The following is a 19,785-nucleotide window of genomic DNA, read 5'->3' as shown; positions in this document are numbered from 1 at the left end:
TACTATCCAATAAATGTATATTTTATTCTATGATGGTGGTAAGCATTTTTATGTTTAAATGCTATTTAGTGACTTTCAGTGACCTATTGTTGCGTAGCATATCTAGTAACAACATATTCTGCATTCTCCTTAACTTGCATTGCTGCTGATGCTAAGGAGTAGAATTTCAGCAGCAAACCTTCTCCTAGTCAGCTGAAATGCATGGTGAGATGCTTGATATGATGAACGTCTTCTTGGTGATGTGGAACATCAAACTGCAAATTGAAATGTTCAGCTACTCCCCTATAGGAACAACATTCTACTCATACCAATTTAGCATGTTTAAGATAATATTATTACCTAACTTCCTCCTGTATTACTAGGATTGAGTAATGTGGATTTTGTTTTGATTTTTGCCCTGTAAAGGTCACTGGCAAAAATCCATTTGGATTTGTTCTGAAAAGTGACTAGGTAAATTCAGCACATACTTTCTCAGTGGGACCTGCTTCCTGTGTAAATTCTGAATCCTATCTACTGACCTCAGCAATAAGAATAAGCTTTGGCTGCTATTGTTAGAGAGAGTGAGCTGTTCCGTTTTCCTGTTTGTGCATCATGACCAGGATTGTTTACTGAGTCTCAATTTCATGGCCAGTGCTGGGATTTATACAAAGTCATTTAAGGCTGAGAGGTTACTTGGGTGTCATGTGGCACATGTCCTCCACCAACTATTTCATTGCTTATGCTGATGACCAAGGAAGAAATGACGTTGCTATATTAGCAGAATTCAACTTGGTTTTACAAGGCTGAAAATTATATCTTTATGCATTTAGAAACAATGGATCCTTTAAGCAATGAAACAGTTACATTTGATCTGCAGAGCAAGCTTTTGAACCCCAGTTGAACTGGGAGTAAAATGTCAATAACAGTCTGCTTGGTAAACCTAGTGATGTAATGTCACGCCATGGGTCAGTAATGATCAGTGCCTTCACAGGGGACAACCATTACCTTTTTTTTGGTTAAGTAAAGAGAGATGCATCTTTCTGCATAACAGCGGATGTGCTTTTCTCATCAGAGCAGGGCAAACAATTAACTGATGCCGTCAGTGGTAGTAATGTTGATGAAGAGGCTCTTGATATAGGTGTAGCAATGGTGCATATGTACCTTCAGCTGTGATTTATTTTGTTAATGTCTCCATGTTTGCTGCCTGCCTTTTGTTCAAGGAGTTCAGAGTGATGGAGTGCTGCTCTCATCTTTTGTGCTTCATAACTCAGGGCAACCATGTGATTCTTTACATTTAAGAAAATACATATTTTCCTATAAGAAGAGTGACTGTGACCACAAAGGGTTTCCAGATATGTGCATTGGTCAGATACAAGGCCACTTTCTGCATTTAATGGCAGACAAAGTTTGCCATGATGGAACTTCTTGGTCAGAAGGTAAAGCCAATCCTGACTCTTGAGTGCATTCTTTACCTGCAAACCCCCCCCCCCCCATGTCTTGAACTACTTGATTTTGTTTTTTGTTTTTTTAAATTTAATAATAGTTTATTAAGAGTTTCAATTTACAATATTAAAAACAACATATACATTTCACACAGTTTAACAAACATTACCAAACATAATTCCTTCAAAGTTAGTTCTTGTTCCAAAAAGAAAATTAAGTACATGATTTCTGTAGATCTTAACCTATTTCCCTCCTTCCATGTTTATTTTTTATTTTTTAATATTTCTATATTTCTCTTCAATTAAATAAATGATATACAAAAAGCCTTTGAATGCATTTGGTATTTTCTGGTTGTTTCTTTCCGTCTCCTTTAAATATAAAACATGGAATCTCTTTGCGGAAAACCTTTTTCCCAGGAGTTATGATTACTCCCGTCCTATAACAATTAACATTCTAATATCTAAATCAAATATATATGTTATAACTTATAATATTGTTTGAACGGCTTCCAGATTTCCTCAAACTTTTCTTCATTGTCTTTCAGTCTCCAGGTTAATAGATCCAAGTCCATTATTTCTTGCATCTTTTCTTCCCATTTTCTTACAGATGGAGTTTCTTTCATTTTCCAACACTTTGCAATTTCAATTCTAGCCACGGTTATCATATAAAGGAAAAGAACATCATTCCTTAATATTTTTTTATCCTTAGTCATTCCCAACAAAAATATTTCTGGTTTTAATTGTATTTTTGTTTTTAATATCCTTTGCATTTGTATTACTATTTTCTTCCAATATTTTTTTATACATCTGCAACTCCACCACATGTGTATAAAAGAACCTTTCTTTTTCCTACATTTCCAACATTTGTCATGTTTTTTGCTGTCCATTCTCGACAATTGTACTGGTGTATAATATCACCTGTTGTAAACCTTTATGAAATTTTCTTTTAGACTTATAGATAATGTAAATTTGCTTTGTCGTTTCCAAATTTTTCCCCATTCCTCTAACGTTATATATATATTTTTAGGTCAAATGACCACTTTAACATCACTTCTTTAACTTCATTCTGTTCCGTTTTAAACCTTAACAGTAGTTTATATATTCTGCTAATTAATTTTTTATTTCCTTTACCGATCAAATCGTCAAATTCATTCTTCTTATTATGGGTATCTAATTTTTCTCTGTCTTTTTTGAAAACCTCATAAAGTTGGTGGTATGTATACCAGTGGCAAATGGTATCTTTATTGTAGATTTCTTCTCTATTTTTTAATTCAATTCCATTATTTATTATATTTGTTGTATTTTCATAAGTTGGCCAGTTCCTTTCTTTATTAAATTCTTTTATTTGCAGTGTTTCTGCCCTCGAAACCCATCTGGGCATTTTCTGATATAATCTTCTTTTATATTTAACCCATGTGTTCCATAGTATTTTCCTTACATAGTGATTTTGGAAGGTTTTATTATCTTTCCCTTCTCCTACTGGCCACAAGTATCCGTGCCAACCTTTTACTAAACCATGCCCTTCTAATGTTAATAACTTCCTATTTTTTAAAAAGATCCAATCTATAATCCAGGCTAGCATATTTGCATCGTAATATGTCTGTAGATCGGATAGTTTCAGCCCTCCTCTTTCTTTTTCATCTATTAGTGTTAAATAGTGTATTCTTGATCTTTTTCCATTCCATATAAATTTTACTAATGTTCTCTTCCATTTCTCAATCGTTTTTGCTGTCAACATCACTGGGACATTCTGAAGGATGTACATCAGTTTAGGCATAATATTATTTTTTATTACTGCTATTCTCCCTAAAAGGGATAAATTCAATTTATTCCATCTTTCTATATCATATTCAATTTCTGCCCACTTCTTTTTATAGTTGTTTTCATACAGTGTGTTATTTTGGTTTTCTAATATTATACCTAGGTATTTCACTTTCTTTTCCACCTTATATCCCGTGTGTTTCTGAAGTTTTTCTTTTTCTACACTTGTCAAATTTTTTGCCAAAATTTTAGTTTTTTCGTTATTTACTTTAAATCCTGAAACTTCCCCAAAGTCAAATAACTTATTTTGGATTTTTGGAATATTTTCTACTGGGTCTTCCACAAATAGGACTAGGTCATCCGCGAAAGCCCTGTATTTATATTCGCAGTCCTTAACTTTAATTCCCTTCCAGGTTTTGTCTCCGTTTATTTTATACCCCAAGATCTCCATTTGTATGTTAAATAATATTGGCGATAATGGGCAACCTTGTCTGGTGCCTTTATTTATACTAAATTGTTTTGTTGGGTTTCCGTTTATTAATATCGATGCCCCTTGATTTTTATATATTGCATCAATTGCTTTTTTGAATTTCCCCTCTATTCCTATCTTCCCTAAAACACTATTCATAAATTGCCAACTCACATTATCGAAAGCTTTTTCAGCGTCTAGAAAAACTAGCGCTGATTTTTTCCCTGGATTATAACTCAAGTACTCGATCATATCTATTACTATTCTGATATTCTCTTTACTACTTCTCCCCGACATGAACCCTACCTGATCTTCTCCAATATATTTTTTCATAAATTTCTTTTTTAATCTTTCTGCCAGAATTTTTGCAAAAATCTTATAGTCCACATTGAGAAGGGAAATGGGTCTATAGTTGGATACTTCTAGTATTTTTTGTTGTGCTTTTGGTATCAATGTGATAAAAGCTTCTTCCCATGTCTTAGGTATTCCTTTCCCTTCTAACACTTCGTTAAACATTTCTAGCATGCTTGGTAATATTATTTCCTTCATTGTTTTATAGTATTTTGGTGTCAGACCATCAGGTCCCAGGGCCTTATCATCCTGTAAGTTGTTAATAACTTCTATGATCTCTTCCCTCGTTATGTTCTTATTTAGTTCCTCCAGGTCTTCTACACTTATCCTTGGGGTTATCGTATCTTTTAAGTATTGTTCTATCAATTGTACAGATTTTCCTCCTTCTTTATATAATTTCTCATAATATTCAAGAAATGATTTTTCTATTTTATTTTCATCTGTAATAACCTCATTTTTATCTCTAATTTGTGTTATCGTCCTTGATTCTTTTTCTTTCCTTAATTTTTGTGACAACCATTTTCCTGGTTTGTTACCCCATTCAAATTCCCTCTGTTTCAAAAATTTTAGGATTTTCACCGTCTCAATTTGGTATTTTTGATCTATTTTTTGTTTCAAATTCTGTATCTTTTTCCTAATTTTTTTGTTCTCCGGCCTCCTAATCAAATCCTTTTCTAGCTTATCTAATTCTTCTTGTATTTTCTGTTGTTCTCTTTCTTTTTCTCTTTTCATCCGTACTTCTTGCTCTATAAATATGCCTCTAGCATAAGCTTTACTCGTCTCCCAAATTATCTTTTCATCTTCTACTGAACCATTATTTACCTGGAAGAATTCTTTCATTTTTAGTTTATTTATTTCCATCACTTTCTTATTTTGTAACAACCAGTTTTTGATAGTATATCCTCTACTTTTATTTTTTTTATTTATTATCTGCCAGCTGATTGGGTTGTGGTCTGACACCATCCGGGGTAGTATTTTTATTTTTTTTGTTTTAAAGTTCAGCAGCTCTGTGGCCCAGATCATATCAATACGAGTATGGCTCGCGTGTCTATTTGAAAAAAAGGTGACCACAAAGGGTTTCCAGATATGTGCATTGGTCAGATACAAGGCCACTTTCTGCATTTAATGGCAGACAAAGTTTGCCATGATGGAACTTCTTGGTCAGAAGGTAAAACCAATCCTGACTCTTGAGTGCATTCTTTACCTGCAACCCCCCCCCCCCATGTCTTGAACTACTTGATTTTGGAGACAAATATTAGGAAAGACTGATCAAGAGCTCCTGGGGAACTGCTGCCAGGCAGTGTTGTCAATAGGGAGCTATCTAGTTGGACAAATGGTCTACCTTGGTATAGATTTAGGGCAGTGGTGGTGAACCTATGGCACGGGTGCCAGAGGTAGCACTCAGAGCCTCTCTGTGGGCATGTGTGGGGGGAAATCGCCCCCCCTACATCTAGGGTGGCCTGGGCCACTGGACTTGATGTGCATGCACCTCAGCGAGCAGGGAGGACTAGAGAGGCACAGAGCGGCGCATGTGGGACTTGCTGGAGGCTACAACAGGCTGGCCCCTGCTCGAGGGGGTTATTCAGGTTAAATTGCCGCGTTGGCACTTTGCGATAAATAAGTGGGTTTTAGGTTGCAGTTTGGGCACTCGGTCTCAAAAAGGTTCGCCATCACTGGTTTAGGGCAACTTTATATGGCATAGAAAGCTAATTTTTGTATTTTAATGCATTTATATTTTGAAGTGTAAAATTAGGTTTGCACCCAAGCACATAATGCATGAAGTAGCATTTACGGAGTGGGGGTGGGGGTGGGGGATGGGACTTCATTAGTTGCATACATTCTGGCAATTCTGTTGACAGTATATGTAGAATAGCCCTGAGTAGGGATTATGAATTGAATTTTAAAATACACTCAGCCAAATCATGGCATTGCCTCTTAAGTAAAGGGGTTCATAGCAAATTTAATGTCCCCTACTGGATATTGGGTCAGACTGATGAGCCAGTGTGGTGTAGTAGTTAAGAGTAGACCTTATTATAGAGAATCAGGTTTGATCTCCTGCTCCTACACACGGTGACCTCGGGCTTCTCACAGTTCACCTCACAAGGTGTCTGTTTTAGGGAGAGGAAAGGAAGGAGTTTGTAAGCCACTTTGAAACTCATTGCAATTGAGAAAAGCTGACTATAAATTTGAACTTCTACTTCATCTGAAAATAGACTGCTTACTAGGTATACTTTTATTCCCAATATAGCAGTGTCCCAAACAAGGGTTTCAATCCAAAGTCGTCTTCCTTTTCAAACTCTTCTTATAAAAATATTTTGTATTTTTCTTTAAGTCCTTACCATGTGTTGGAAAAATAATTACCAGGTTTTATCAGGATTAGCAGTTTTCTTTTGTGAGAATGCTTGGCGTAAATGAAGTGAGAGACAAGAGTACTTATGGTCTTGCAGTGATGTGAATGATCTGAACTTTTAAAAAAATTCTTCTGTCCCTTTCCAGGTTTAATTAGTATGTAGGAATTTTTGTTGTCTTTGCCCTTGTAATAAATACTGTGGAAATGTTTGGTGCCCTGTTTCTATTAATCACCAGCAAAAAATAAGTATTTCTTGTTTTCTTTCATTTTATTAGGTTTCTCGCCTTTCACTTTGTTGCTCACATTTTCGTTTCACCTCTTCCTCCAAGTTGCTTAATACTGGTTTATTATTTTTAGATTTATTTAATTGTCTGTTTTCTGGACTCATTTTTCTTTTTTCTCATTTTTGTTTCCTCCATCTAGTACCTCCAGATGAAATGGCCACTGCTTGATGTTCAGGCAGGGAGCCTACAAAGTAGGCAAGCCCTCAAGGATGCTAGGTCTCCTTCTCCAGCACATATTGTTGTAAGTAAACTAAGAAGAAATTCTTTTGTTTGGGGGAGTGCGGGGGAGGCAAATGGTATTGACAAGGATTTGCTGGCTTAATGGCCATAATAAAACTGTCTGTCTGTATTTACAAGGATTGCCAGTCACTTTTTTCCTTCTCCAGATAAACAGAAAGATACAAGAACATGTTGCTCTTTAACACGCATTGTGTTATTTTTTTTCCCACTGTGCGGGAGTGGCCATGTTATTCTATTGAAATAAAAATGAAATGGAATTTGTGACACTAACAAATTAAGTTTGAAATAAGGTTTAGTGTCCTAAAATCTGCTTCACCTGCTACGTGAAGTATTTCTTCGGTTTTCCAGACTTTATGTGTTACCAATACATACAAATAGGGCAGTAAGCACAGAAAGGAAAATTCCTGAAGGTTTGAGGGTGGAGCAGAGGGGCAGAGTCTGGTGAGGAGGGACCTCAGAGTAATACTGCCATAGACTGCACTCTTCAGAGCTGCCATTGGCCTGCTGGGGTGACCTTCCCAGGCTATTGCTGTGGCCGGGAGGCCTGGCAACCTCCAACAGGGCTGCGACCCCTGGAGGTTGCCTGCAGCCCTGCTTGAGCTTGCCTAGGCCTTCGGCTGCTGCCCTAGCCCTGGAAGGCCACTGCCACACAACTTGCCAGGGTGGCCCTTTCGGGCTAGGGGAGGCCATGCCACTGGCCCAGGCACGCTGCCTGATCTGCGGCTGGCCAGCTCCCCCCAGCGCTTCTCAGCTGTCTCCACCCCCCAGCGCTTCCTGGCTCGGGACATCTCTTCCCTGCCCTGGGAGCCCAAGATTGGGGGGGGGGGAGCCGAGCCAGACCCGAGCCAGATCTCCTCCCCACCTTGGACTCTGAGGCGCTAAAAGTCCCGTTGCTCCCTCTCCAAGGGTAGGGGGAGCGAGGGGGCTTTTAACAACCGGTTCAGCCGAACCGGGCTGAACTGGCTGGATTCCACCTCTGGGTACACACCTTGCATTTAAATGGAAAAATGCTTTTAGTCTCAGACATTAGGGAATGTTTTACCACATAGAGTTAGTGGTAGGATATCAATTAGTTTTGAACCAATATTAAAACATATTTGCAGTATAAATTTGCTTGACCCAAGTGTGCTTCACAGAAAGCTACCACAATTACAGCATAAAATACGCCTATACTTGGGAACAGTGGCTTGGCTTTGAATCATTTGAAGTTAAGCAGATTTAATACCACTGACTTTAGATGGAGGGTGCTTAACTCTATTTAGTTGAAGCTAATTGAAATTTAAAAATGCTTAACTTTACTTTGCCTGCCATTTAGCTGAAATTGTGACATTATCAACCTGTGTAAGACAGTATAAGTCAGTAATTTATTTATTTTAGTTTATTGACATCAACACATTTTGATCCATATGACTTTTAGAATTAATGTGGCATTACAAAATGATATTCTCCCACTGTTGCTGGAATACTCCCGTATCCATCACATCCTCACATGCACAGTCTCAGAACTCTGGGACAGTTGGATTGTGTCAAATTGTACAATGATCATGTCAGAACTGGCATAACGGACACTGCGTACCAAACCATGTACCGATTTATAGGGAAAAATAGAAAGTGTGAAACGATAGTAATCTTTGTTGTCTAGGTCTTTAGCATAATGACTATTCAAATTTGGTGTCTACTCTTTTAGCACATGAAACACTCAACCCAAAATCTTTTGCCTCCTACACGGCTTCACCTGGGTGTGAAGATGGGAAGGCAAGCTTGAGATAAGCAGGTGGAGATGGCAGGAAATAAATGCAGGAGGGTTGAGAGAGGAAGCAGGTGACTATTTCCACAAAGGAAACCTAGAGGAAGTTGAAAACAGGCAAAAGGAAGCTCACATTTCTATGCAGCTTCCTTATCTTTGATGGGCATCATTGCACTACAAGAATTAAAAAATAGCTTCCCATGAAATGGTCACTTTATTCTTAACAGTAGACTTTTAAAAAAGGGTTTAACTGGTCAATATCAAATAAAATTATTTATACAGTAGGAAAACCTCCTATTCCTGGAATGAGAGCCCACCTCCAAAAAGAACTCCTAGGTTTTGTTTGTGGTGTCATATTTAGAATGTTAAAGGTCTTTTATCCCTGCGTTGTTAATAAAGACAATGGAACGTATTTGAATGAAGCAAGGGTCAAATGGATGTAAATAAATATAAAAACTTTGCAAACTACGAAACTTTTGAAACTGTTTTACACTTTTCAAAAGTGTTTAGTGCCACATTAGAGATACTGTTGGTCTTGAGTAGTTGGAGCTTATTGAACTTATTGATAATGATAATGGCAGAAACACAAATTGTAAATTTAAACTGTTTGCTGTGGAAGCTGGATCAAGATATATTATGAGCTTTTGATAAAATGTGGAAGCCATGGACAGGAGTCTTTATGGAGTTATACAGTGAGAATGTAATGAACATTTACAATAGATGGTAAGAGTTAAAAAAACTTAGAACCCCATCCAAAACGAGGGAGACTCCTCTTTAGGGAGTGGCACACTGGCAGATTCACTCTCCCCAAGGCACTTACCCTGGCAAAGGGGTGATCCCACCAGTGGGCGGATGTGCTGTTCCCCTGGCGATAGGGCGCCATGCTGAATGCCGCTCCAGCACCCTGCTGCCAGCATAGCGGAGGTGGAGTGGGCTGGGAGTACGATGGCGGGCCACAGTCAGCACTAAAGTCAGCATTTTGTTTGGTGTAAATGCAGTACAGCCCATTGCAGCTTCTCAGAAGGGGGAGGCTTTTCAACTTCCTCAGACCACCAGGAAGTCTCTTTGGGGGCAGTGGCCAAACATCCAGCTCATGGATAGGGCTGTTACCTGGAATAAATTGAATATAGAACACTGAAATAGGCAACTAGCCATCTTTCCTAGAATACCTATACTTGTATTATTTGCAGTATTGAACATAGATGTAAAGTGGTCATATGAAAAAATGTGAGAAACTGACAAGGGATTTTCTACGTGTTTCAGTTAATTTAGGATTGGACAGAAATTAGATGGATGGACTCAAGAAACAAGTGCTTGTCTACTAATTTTTTTATCACTTTGGAAGTTGACACTGATTATTCATTGTCTATTCAACTTAATTTATATTAAGAATCATATATTCAAGTAAATATTACTTTAATTACTTTAAATAAAGGCACCTGATTTCTTGGAACATGTCATCATTTTTTAAAAATCTGGCTGCCTGGATTTTTTTTGTTGGAATATGTTGGACTATGAAAAAATGTTGGTTGGAGCTTTCAAACAAAGTTTGTAGACATGGTTCACTCTCATGACATAACATCCTCTGAGTATGTATTCATCGTGGACTGAATTATGTCTGGCTCAGATTCTCATTCACACAGGAATATCACATATTTCTGCGTTTGTCACTGAGATCCAATAGTGAGAGCATATTGCAACAATAGCTAGTATTAAAATACTATGTTCAACCAGATCTTAAAACATCTACTAAAAAGTAAGTCCTAGTGAATTCACTGAGACATATTTCATAGAATGTAAATTCAGAACTGCAAGTATGATCATGGTGAAATCAATCTAATATCAGTTTTAAGGAAAATACATGGGTTTTTTCTAAACATCCTAAACAATAAATGTCACCACAACGAACCCTCCACTAATAGGGGAGAAGGATCCATGAAGTGAGTCCTGCTCCCCTATTGTTGGGCAACACTCCATTCCCTTCCCAGAGCAGCTGCTCCTTGAACCACAGAAACCCTCCTGCCTCCCCCACCCCAAACATCCTCATTTCATCCTCCACTTATTCCAGGCCTCACCTTTCCACCCTTTCCCATTCCAATACTCACCTTCCAGCTCTCCCCCACCCCAAGCCACATCTTCCAATCCTCCCTTTACTCTCCCCATTCCACTCACTCTCCACCCCAAGCATCATCTTGCCACCCCAGCTCCCACCCCAAGCATCATCTTTTGCCCTTCCAACTCCACACCACCTCAGACCATACCTTCTAACTCTCCCCCACCCTAAGCTATACCTTCCAACCCTCTCCCACCTCAAGCCTCCCCATTCTATCCTCCTGACACTTCAAGCTTCACCTTTCAACCTTACTTCCACAAGCCCCTTCGTTCCATCCTCCCCCACCCCAAGCCTCACCTTTCCACCCTCCCTCATCCCTAGCTACTCCTGTTCACTCTCCCCCTATTCTCACTTTCCCACCTACCCCAAAATCACACCTGTCCAACCTCTCCCACCCCCAAGCCACAGACCCAGAACCAGGTAGGTGGCAAGCATCATGCCGAGGATGGGGTGTGGGGTGCTATAGTCCCAGTAAAGTCCATTGCATGTGGAGATGCTTCCTATTCCACCCTTTGCTTGGGCCCATTGATTTCCCCCACAATGGGCTTTGCTGGTAGTTTATAAATAAAATATTTCTACGAGCAATTTGTTAAATTCCACCTTGATATGGATGGCCTGGGCTATCCTGACCCAGCATCCTTGGTCACTACAAAGTGGCAGGCAATGGCAAACTGCTTCTGAATGGCGCTTGCCATAAGACCCCTATGTGTCACTATGATTCACTGTGTCTTGATGACTTTTTTCAACTCTAGGTTGAATTCCACAACTTGCTTCCACCAAGGAGCTTCTCTTTAGAAAGAGGAACATTTCTCCATTTCTGGAAAATTTCTTCATTTAGAGCAAAAGGAGTTGTAGCAGTGATTCTACTTCCTTTACTCATTATTTCAACATAAAGTGGTAGTGATATTATATCTGACTGAATGTTTAAAAGGAAAAAGCTTCAAAAATTTTAATAATACATTGCAAATTTTAGGATAACTTATTGAGACAGTTGGAAAAAAGACCATCACATTTCTCATATGAGAGTGGTAAATTAAATGGAGGTTATTTTGTTGGGTAGATGGTGTATATAATTTATGTAAAATTCACTAGATTTAAAGTTTTAAGTCTACTGCTGTTATACATGGGACCCATATGTGAGCACAATGCGTATTTAAATGTTAGTAATTTTTTTTTGTTCCTTTGATAAACTGTAGCTTGTCTTTTGAGTAAATATTCTGACTAAGATATTTGGCCAAAATCACAGATTTAGAGAGTTCAGTCCATTCCCAGGATACACTTCTAGCATTTTTTCTATACAAAGACTTACGTTTAATTTTCTTTGTACCCAGCAAAATGATGCCTTGCCAAAAATAGCACTAGTTTGGTATCATACACATCTTACAAAACGGTAGAACTCTTCAGAAATTCCTCTGATTTCTTTTCCTGTAGGCAAGGCTTTTGAAGTCAATGTAAATTTTACCTTGAGGTGGGTTTGTAGTGTACTACTTGCCCTGACATTCTGTTATGTAATAAGTACAGTAATAAACTAGGACACATCCCTAGAAACAAAAAATGGTGCTTTAGTAATCTAAAATTATATTATATTTTGGCTTAAGGAAAAAAATAACACTTTTAAAATGAGAAAGAGCAGAAGTAACTGATGACAAAGGCATCTATAACTCTTTTCTCAGTATTTAAATACTCATTTTTCAATATGAATTGTTGCACAGTATTTTGTGCATATTAGCTCTGCCATTCAGTTAGCATAGAAAGCTATTATATGAAGTCACAAGAGAACTTTTTGGGATGCCTTTATTAGTTTTCTGGAAAGCATAGAGATGAAGAATTTTATTTTGCTTTTTCTGTTTTAGACTCCTATCCGCAACAGTTTCTTGTTGGAGAAGCTACCACCCAGCTATTCTTCATTTTCATGCTATATGTATATATGTGCCAAATCTTTCTTCCTCCAAAGTTCTTCAGAGTTACCATTTTGGTACACAGACTGTATGTTCCTATGTAGAATTGTGTGGCTATACAAAGAGAAGGGTTTGTTCATTCTTCAGAGTGCAGGGAAGTTTGACAGTTAGCATACACTGCAAAAGAGAAGTTCCAGCATTCAGACATTTGGAATAGTATTGTAACCCTCCCTTTGATTATCAGATGAAGCTTCACATTATTTGCAAAGGAACTATTCTACTACATGGTTTTGTCCAAATTAATTCTTGTGCATTATGAGCCACACATGTTATTTAAGTACATGCTAACTAAATGCACTTTAATGTCCCTTCCATATTCAAGCTGAGGGCATGTATGGGGGTCAAGGGCAGGGAAAATATGAAATAAACACCTGAGTCTAAAAAAGATCTTATTTTTCAGTAGACATCTACCTGAACAGAAAGGGAAGAACCCTGTTGCTGTTGGGCCATTTGTGTGGCGTGGCTGACCTCTCGGGGAAGAAATTGCTGTTTTCTTGTGGCACTTCACAATATAACTACATTTCAGTGTGCATTGTGTATCTGACAATGAAACATTTTTCCTTGGCGATAAATTGGATATTTGAAGTGTACATGAAGCTAAAAGTTGTTCAGAAATTGAAGGAAGGGAATTGTAATTGTTAGCCAAAACAGCATCTGAAGCAGCAAACCATTTCTACAAAAGAAAATAATTTTTTACCAAGTTGTATCAGCAGCCACTTAATAGCATTCATACGTAGATAAAGGACTTCTTTGTACTGTTATTTTCCCTGTGTGATTGTTTTGAGGTATGAACATGTTCACAGTAGGCATTTGCAGCAGTACTACAACTGATGCAGTAATTATGCAATACTCTATAATCCACATACCTCTGGTTCTTATGCAGAACTGTTTGGGAAAACTGAAAAATGAACTGTAACGAAGAAACTGAGCTGAAAGCATTCATACCGTAGTAGGGGCTTGCTCCATTTTTCAAGTTTAAAAGCCCCAAAATTTTTCAGAAATTTGAAAAAGGTCAAATCCCTATACCAGCTTTGTCAGCTTCTTTGAATTTTTTCAGGTTTTTAAATCTAAACCCCCAAAATTCCCAGCTGGTAGAACTGTTTGTAGGGGTTGGATTGCCTGATCTCTGCAAACAGCTCTCCTAGCTGGGCCACTGCCTCTGCAGTTGGCTCCAACTTTGGGTGTAGTGGGAGGGAGAAAGCTGGGTGCAGGCATCAAGATGGCCAAACCTTGCAACCCCCCCCCCCCCAACCTGGTCTGCTACCCCGAAGCTGTTTCTGACTTCAGAGACAGGGAGGGGGGGGGGAGATGGATGCAGGGATCAGGATCTGCTCTCCCAGGTGGCTTCCCTCTAAAGCTGGCTCCAAGTTAAGAGGCTGCGAAGGAGAGCTGGGTACAGGGACAGACTGAGCTAAACCCTGTATCCAGCTCTGCTGGCTGCCCCACTGCCAAAACCCAAGAAAAGTCAAAAGGGTATTTGGCTCTTTTAGGCTTGGGCTATTTGGTTCTGTCCGAATAGTCAGGTTTTTTGTCGGAAAAAAGTTTGAGAAAAACAATTTTTTGTCATTCTCCCCCTCACTTTGGTTTACCTGAATTCCCAGCCCTAATGCGCCATGCTTCTTCAAAACATTTGGTGTATGTAGAGTAAAAGTTATTACTGAAGTGTTGGCCAAAATATCTTAGCACTATGCTTCTTTCTCTGAATAAAAACAAATAAGTAAATAGACAAAATACATTTATTTACTTTTTGATTGTTGTACTTTGTTCTGTAGATGGGGACATCAAATGTGCTAAAAAAGTGAAATCTAGAGATATTCTGTGGAGAGTTGTGGGACCATGAGAGAGAGGGAGGGAGGGAGGGACGGACGGACGGACGGACGGACGGGGGGAGGGAGGGAGGGAGGGAGGGAGGGAGGGAGGGAAGAGAAGACAAAGCAGTGATAGCTGGGGCAGTGGCTTACAGGCAGAACCACTCCCATCTGCTCTAAGTTAATGAAGGTAGGAGTATAATTACTAGGCTTACTTGAAGGCACAAAGAAGAATTTGGATTTATACCCCACCTTTCTCTCTTGTAAAGAGACTCAAAGGGCATACAATCTCCTTTCCCTCCCCCCCCCCAACACCAAACACTCTGTGAGATGGGTGGGGCGAGAAAGCTCCAAAGAACTGTGACTAGCCCAAGGTCACCCAGCTGGCATGTGTTGGAGTGCACAAGCTAATCTGATTCACCAGATAAGCCTTTACAGCTGAAGTGACAGAGCAGGGAATCAAACCCAGTTCTCCAGATTAAAGGCACCTGCTCTTAACCACTACACCATACTGACTGATAGAGAAAGGAGTTGTGACTGTCAATGCCAATCAAATGTATGTTTGCTGAAAGATAGTAACTCTTGTGACCTGAAACATCAATGAAGTTTGCTGAGCACTGTTGGACCACTGGTGTGGCCAATCATGTGCCACAGAGACCTATGAGAAGGACATATCCCTATTGTTACACTGTCTCCATGATGCTGACAAAAAATACGCAGTACAAAATTCTCTGGTGCTTTAATTTTCTGCAGAAAACTTTTCATTTTCAAAGATTCTCTTATGGTTTCAACAAAGAATGTAACAGGCTGAGGCAGCTATTTATCCCATTTTGGGGAAGAACTTCACATAGGGCTTTTCCCCAAAACCGGTTCAGCCTTTTATATTTCCCTCAACTCAGGTTTTACAAAAATTGCTAAACTAGTGATCTAGTGACCAAAGGAGCCGTAGCAACCTGGACTGTTTACAGTCACTCCCTAGAGCGGTGAAATCTCCAGTGCAAAGGCAAATAGGGGAAACTAGGTTTATATATTAGATACGTTATTAGTGTGCTGTGCTGAAACCTATGTTGTTTCAGGAAATCAATAACACTGAATGGATGCTATTACCAATACAGTTGTGGAGTCTACCACACTTGGACTTCAATTTTAGTACCCTTAGTCTGCTCTGGCAGCCTCCGTAGTATAGTTAAGAGCATAGGAGTCTAATCTGGAGAGCCAGGTTTGATTCCTCACTTGTCCACATGTGGAAGTGGCAGACTTCTGTCTGGTAAACTGGATTTGTTTCTCCACTTCTACACATGGGTGACCTTGGGCTAGTCACAGTTCTCTATCAGTCCCTTTGCCTCACTAGGGGAGGAAGAAGGGAATGAGTTGTTGTCAGGAGAGGAAGAGAACGAATTTGTAAGCTGCTTTGGTACTCCTTACGGGAGAGAAAGGTGGGGTATAAATCCAAACTCTCCTCCTCCTCCTCTCCACTTCCCCGAGCTTTAAACATGAAGTCCTACTCAGTCAGGGCTTGGATGGGTTCAAGTCCCCTGGGCTTGCACTTCTGCATTCTGCCTTGTAAGGGCTTGGTGCATCCAACTTCCATTCTGCTGTCCAACACCAACCATTCACATCATGTTGCACCAGGCATGGTGTTGATATGGGCTGAAGAGTCAACTGATGTGTAATGGCACTGCTCATCCTGCCTGTGGAGGTTGGTTGGAGCATCAATGGCAGCAACTGTCAAGTAAAGGAGCACTGGACAGCACTGTTAAGCAAACATAGAAGATCTAAAGTTTTAATTAATATTTTTTCAAGGTTATCAATCAATTTATCTTTAAAATTGCTTTACATCTGACCTTTCTTCCCAAAGCAGCTTACATCCTTCACTTCTCCCGTGTTTTATCTTCACAACAACCATGTGAGGTAGGTTAGGCTAAGAGTGTGACTAGACCAGGATCATGCAGTGAGCTTCCATGACTGACTGGGAATTGGAACCTGGGTCTCCTAGTTCCTGGTCCAAACCTTTATCTGCTATACTACTCTAGTTCTCTGTTATCCCTGGGAATTTTGTGAAAGAATGCTTGTATGTTTTTTTTTAATTTGTAAAGCAGAGTGGAGGAGTAAAAGAATTAACTTCTGTTGAAACTGACAGTGGAGAACTACATCCATGATATATCCTGCACAGTTATCTGGATGTGCTAAAGTCAGAGTGTCAAAAGTTTCCACTGCTCTCCATTTTTCTCTTAAATATGCCACATGATTCACCTTCAGCCAAGCCGTGTGTAACAATTGGCTGAAAGTGGGTCATTCATTGTGATTGGCCACCCGGACTACTTAGGGGCCAGCAGCTCTGAATTTTTTCTCTGCTCCATGAGGCACTGGTACTGCCACTGTGCCAACCACCTCCTGCCTCTGGACAGTAACATAGGTAGAGTTTTTATGGGATGGGTTTGGGGGGCGGGGTCATGCCCCCACCCTCCCCTGGGGGTGGGGATATGCCTCCCCAATCCCCACCCCCGCCTCAGTGCTTATAAAAGCAGCTCTCTGAGGCCTGGGACAGCAGACTCCCCTGCCCCACCCACCCTGCTCTCCTCACCAGCTGGGCTGGCAGCCGGCAGTCCCTTCTGCCCTCCCCTCCGGGCAGAGGCAAACTAGGGAAAATGAAGCCTGGTGCAAAATCTGAGTTTTGCAGGGGGGTACGGGTGATGCTGGAATCCACCCCCAAACAGCATCATTTTCAATGGTGTTTAAACTAGGGAGCCCAAATTCTCCTTTTAAATCCACCTTAAAGGGAGAATCTGGGGTCCCCAGTTAAAACAACATTGAAAGTGATGCTGTTTTGGGGTGGATTGTCCCCCACTTTGAAACAGCATCACTTTCAATGTTTAAACTAGGGACTTCGGATTCTCCCTTTAAATCCATACCAAAGGGGGTAGATTTAAAAGGAGAATCTGGGGAAATTGGGGGGGGGGGGTGTGCCTGTTGTCAGGAGTGCAATTGTTAAGCTAGCGGCACCAAACTTTCAGGGTATCTTTAGGAGACTCTCCTGATGATACCACCCAGGTTTGGTGAAGTTATGGACCCTCAAAGGTGTAGCCCCCATCTCCTATTAGCTTCCATTGGAAACAATGGGGTATGGGGGCACCCCCTTTGGGAGTCCATAACTTTGGACCCCCTGAACCAAACCTCACCAAACTTGGGTGGTATCATCAGGAGAGTCTCCTGAAAAATCCCTGAAAGTTTGGTGCTCCGGACCTAGCCTAAAAAGTGCACCCCCTGCAGTCCAAAAACTGGAAAACACTAAAAATACCAAAAAAGCCACAAAGGGGGGGTGGAGATTCGGACATGTAATGGGGGGGTTGAAACCGGGAACTCCACCTTGCTTACATCCTTGCCTCTGGGTCCTGGAAGGGGCAGCCAGGAGGTGGATGGCAGAGAGTTGCTGCTCTACCAGCTGATGGGCATAGAGGATCAGGGAACATGGAACCCTCACAAAATGTCTTCTCCTCAAGCTGTTTCCTCGGAGTGTCGCTCACCTCAGGTAGCACCTGTGAGGAAACCAACAGAGCAGCAACAATGAGGATGGTGGCATTAGTGAGTGCAGTGGAGGGCATTGTCCTTGTGAGAGGGAGAGTCATGAACAGATTTGGGATGGGAAAAGTCCTTGAGCATACCCTACTGTTTTCTTCAGCTGAGCTATCTGGAGAACAGTTGAGATCTCCAGGCCTGACCTGGAGGTCAAAACCTTACAGAATCTCTGGGATTCAGAGATCAGCTTTCCTGCCAGCTGCTATGATGTCACATCTCTGCTAAACTCCCTTCCTCAGGCACAGTCCACAAATCTCTAGGATCCCAGCTTTGCAAAGAGTGGGATATGGAGATGAAGAGAACTCTCCCCATCTTCACAGGCACACTGCTGGCTTCCACCTTTGCAAATGAGGGGTGGGGAGGTCCTATGGAGACGGAGATAACTCTCCCCATCCTCACAGGCACTGTGCTAATGCCCCACCCCTTGCCAAAGCCAGGACCCACCTTTGCAAACGGGGTGTGTGTGGGGGGGGGAGGTTAACAGGATGGAGGTTAACAGGATGGAGTGTGATAGGCAGAGAAGAAAAGGAGAACAGATTAAAAAAAATTGGCCAAGTAGGGAAGAAAGGCAAGAGGGCTTGGCCCTCTTGTTGAGCGCTGCTAACCCACCAAGTGCCATGAGTTCCTGTTGCATTGTTCAGCACAGGGGGCTTTACAGCTAGTTTCCACATAAAACTCTGAATTTTTAAAACAAAAAATTTAAGCTACACTTTATTAATTTCCTAATCAGATATTATAGTATTTGTTGCAATTGAGACATATGTTTAACATGAGATACTTTTAAATCAGCTGAGCATGATCCTGTCTAATGGTTCTAACACATACAGGTCCATTGATCCCAAACATTGCCTTTTTTGAGGAATCAGGAGGAATCAGAAGGGACCCCTCCTTCCTTTCTCACAAGCTGGTAGGCTCTAATCAGATCAGATCACATGAATAACACTGGAAACTTCTCCAAGTTTACAAAAAATTGTACTTATTCCAGTACCCCCATATAACTAACTACAGCATTCCATGCCTTTATTGTTGCCTTGAGCTCCATCTTAGTCCTGTCTCCCACTAGTTCTTTCTGAGGAATCACTAATTCTAAGGAATCACTAATAAATGCAACCCTAGAAAAACAGTGGACTTAGACATGACTTATGCATAACAACAAATCATTGTTGGGTGTTATGAGAATTATCTTGTGGGATCCTCAAGTTTGCACACTTCCCTTTGCCTCTTCCTTCTTTCTTCACACAGCTAAGTAGTTATTCTGCTGTCACTAGGCAATGGCTTAGTCCTGCTTTGGTATCCAAAGTGAAAAAAAGTTTCCTGATTTGGATCTAATGGCAAAAAAATGGTTTGTTACAAAATGGAAATAATTTATTAGTTTGGTGTTCAGAGGAAGACAAGGTGAGGCTGATGTTACTCTGTGTTTATTAATGTAATGGCAAACTTTTGCTTTTTCCTGAAGCCAACACATTTGAATGGTATGTGGCCTCACATATTTTTGGGACTTCATCTGAGATAAACCCTAATCCTGGGTTCACCATTCATTCCAAATAATTCTGTGTAAGGTTCGAAATCAGATGTTCATTTTTATGGTATACTGGGTTGTATGGTCATATGATGTCATGAAGAACTCATGCACTTCATAATTCACCACTGTATAACTGAATAACAAGTATAAACAGCAAGGTTCAAGATATCCTGGATTATTAGGAA

The 19,785-nt window shown here is 40.3% G+C and overlaps 1 protein-coding gene across 45 annotated transcripts in view; it reads left to right on the top strand.

Moving 5' to 3' along the window:
• Nucleotides 1-19,785, top strand: part of TCF7L2 (transcription factor 7 like 2) — a 266,504-nt gene that overhangs the window by 105,189 nt on the left and 141,530 nt on the right. For 41 of the 45 annotated variants that reach the window (XR_007245213.1, XR_007245211.1, XR_007245212.1 and 38 more), the window contains exon 4: nt 6,776-6,877. The exons of the other annotated variants lie outside the window; for them this stretch is intronic. Coding sequence is in view for 36 of the 41 variants with exons in the window: in XM_048504931.1 (XP_048360888.1) it covers nt 6,776-6,877 (102 nt within the window). In the remaining 5 variants the exon portion in view is untranslated. The remainder of the gene's footprint in view (nt 1-6,775; nt 6,878-19,785) is intronic. 45 annotated transcript variants of the gene reach the window in all.

This window comes from Sphaerodactylus townsendi, linkage group LG08 (genome assembly GCF_021028975.2).
Source record: "Sphaerodactylus townsendi isolate TG3544 linkage group LG08, MPM_Stown_v2.3, whole genome shotgun sequence".
In the NCBI taxonomy this organism is placed as follows: domain Eukaryota; kingdom Metazoa; phylum Chordata; class Lepidosauria; order Squamata; family Sphaerodactylidae; genus Sphaerodactylus; species Sphaerodactylus townsendi.
The sequence above is the reverse complement of the archived record's forward strand: the minus strand, read 5'-3'. Positions and strand labels throughout refer to the sequence as shown.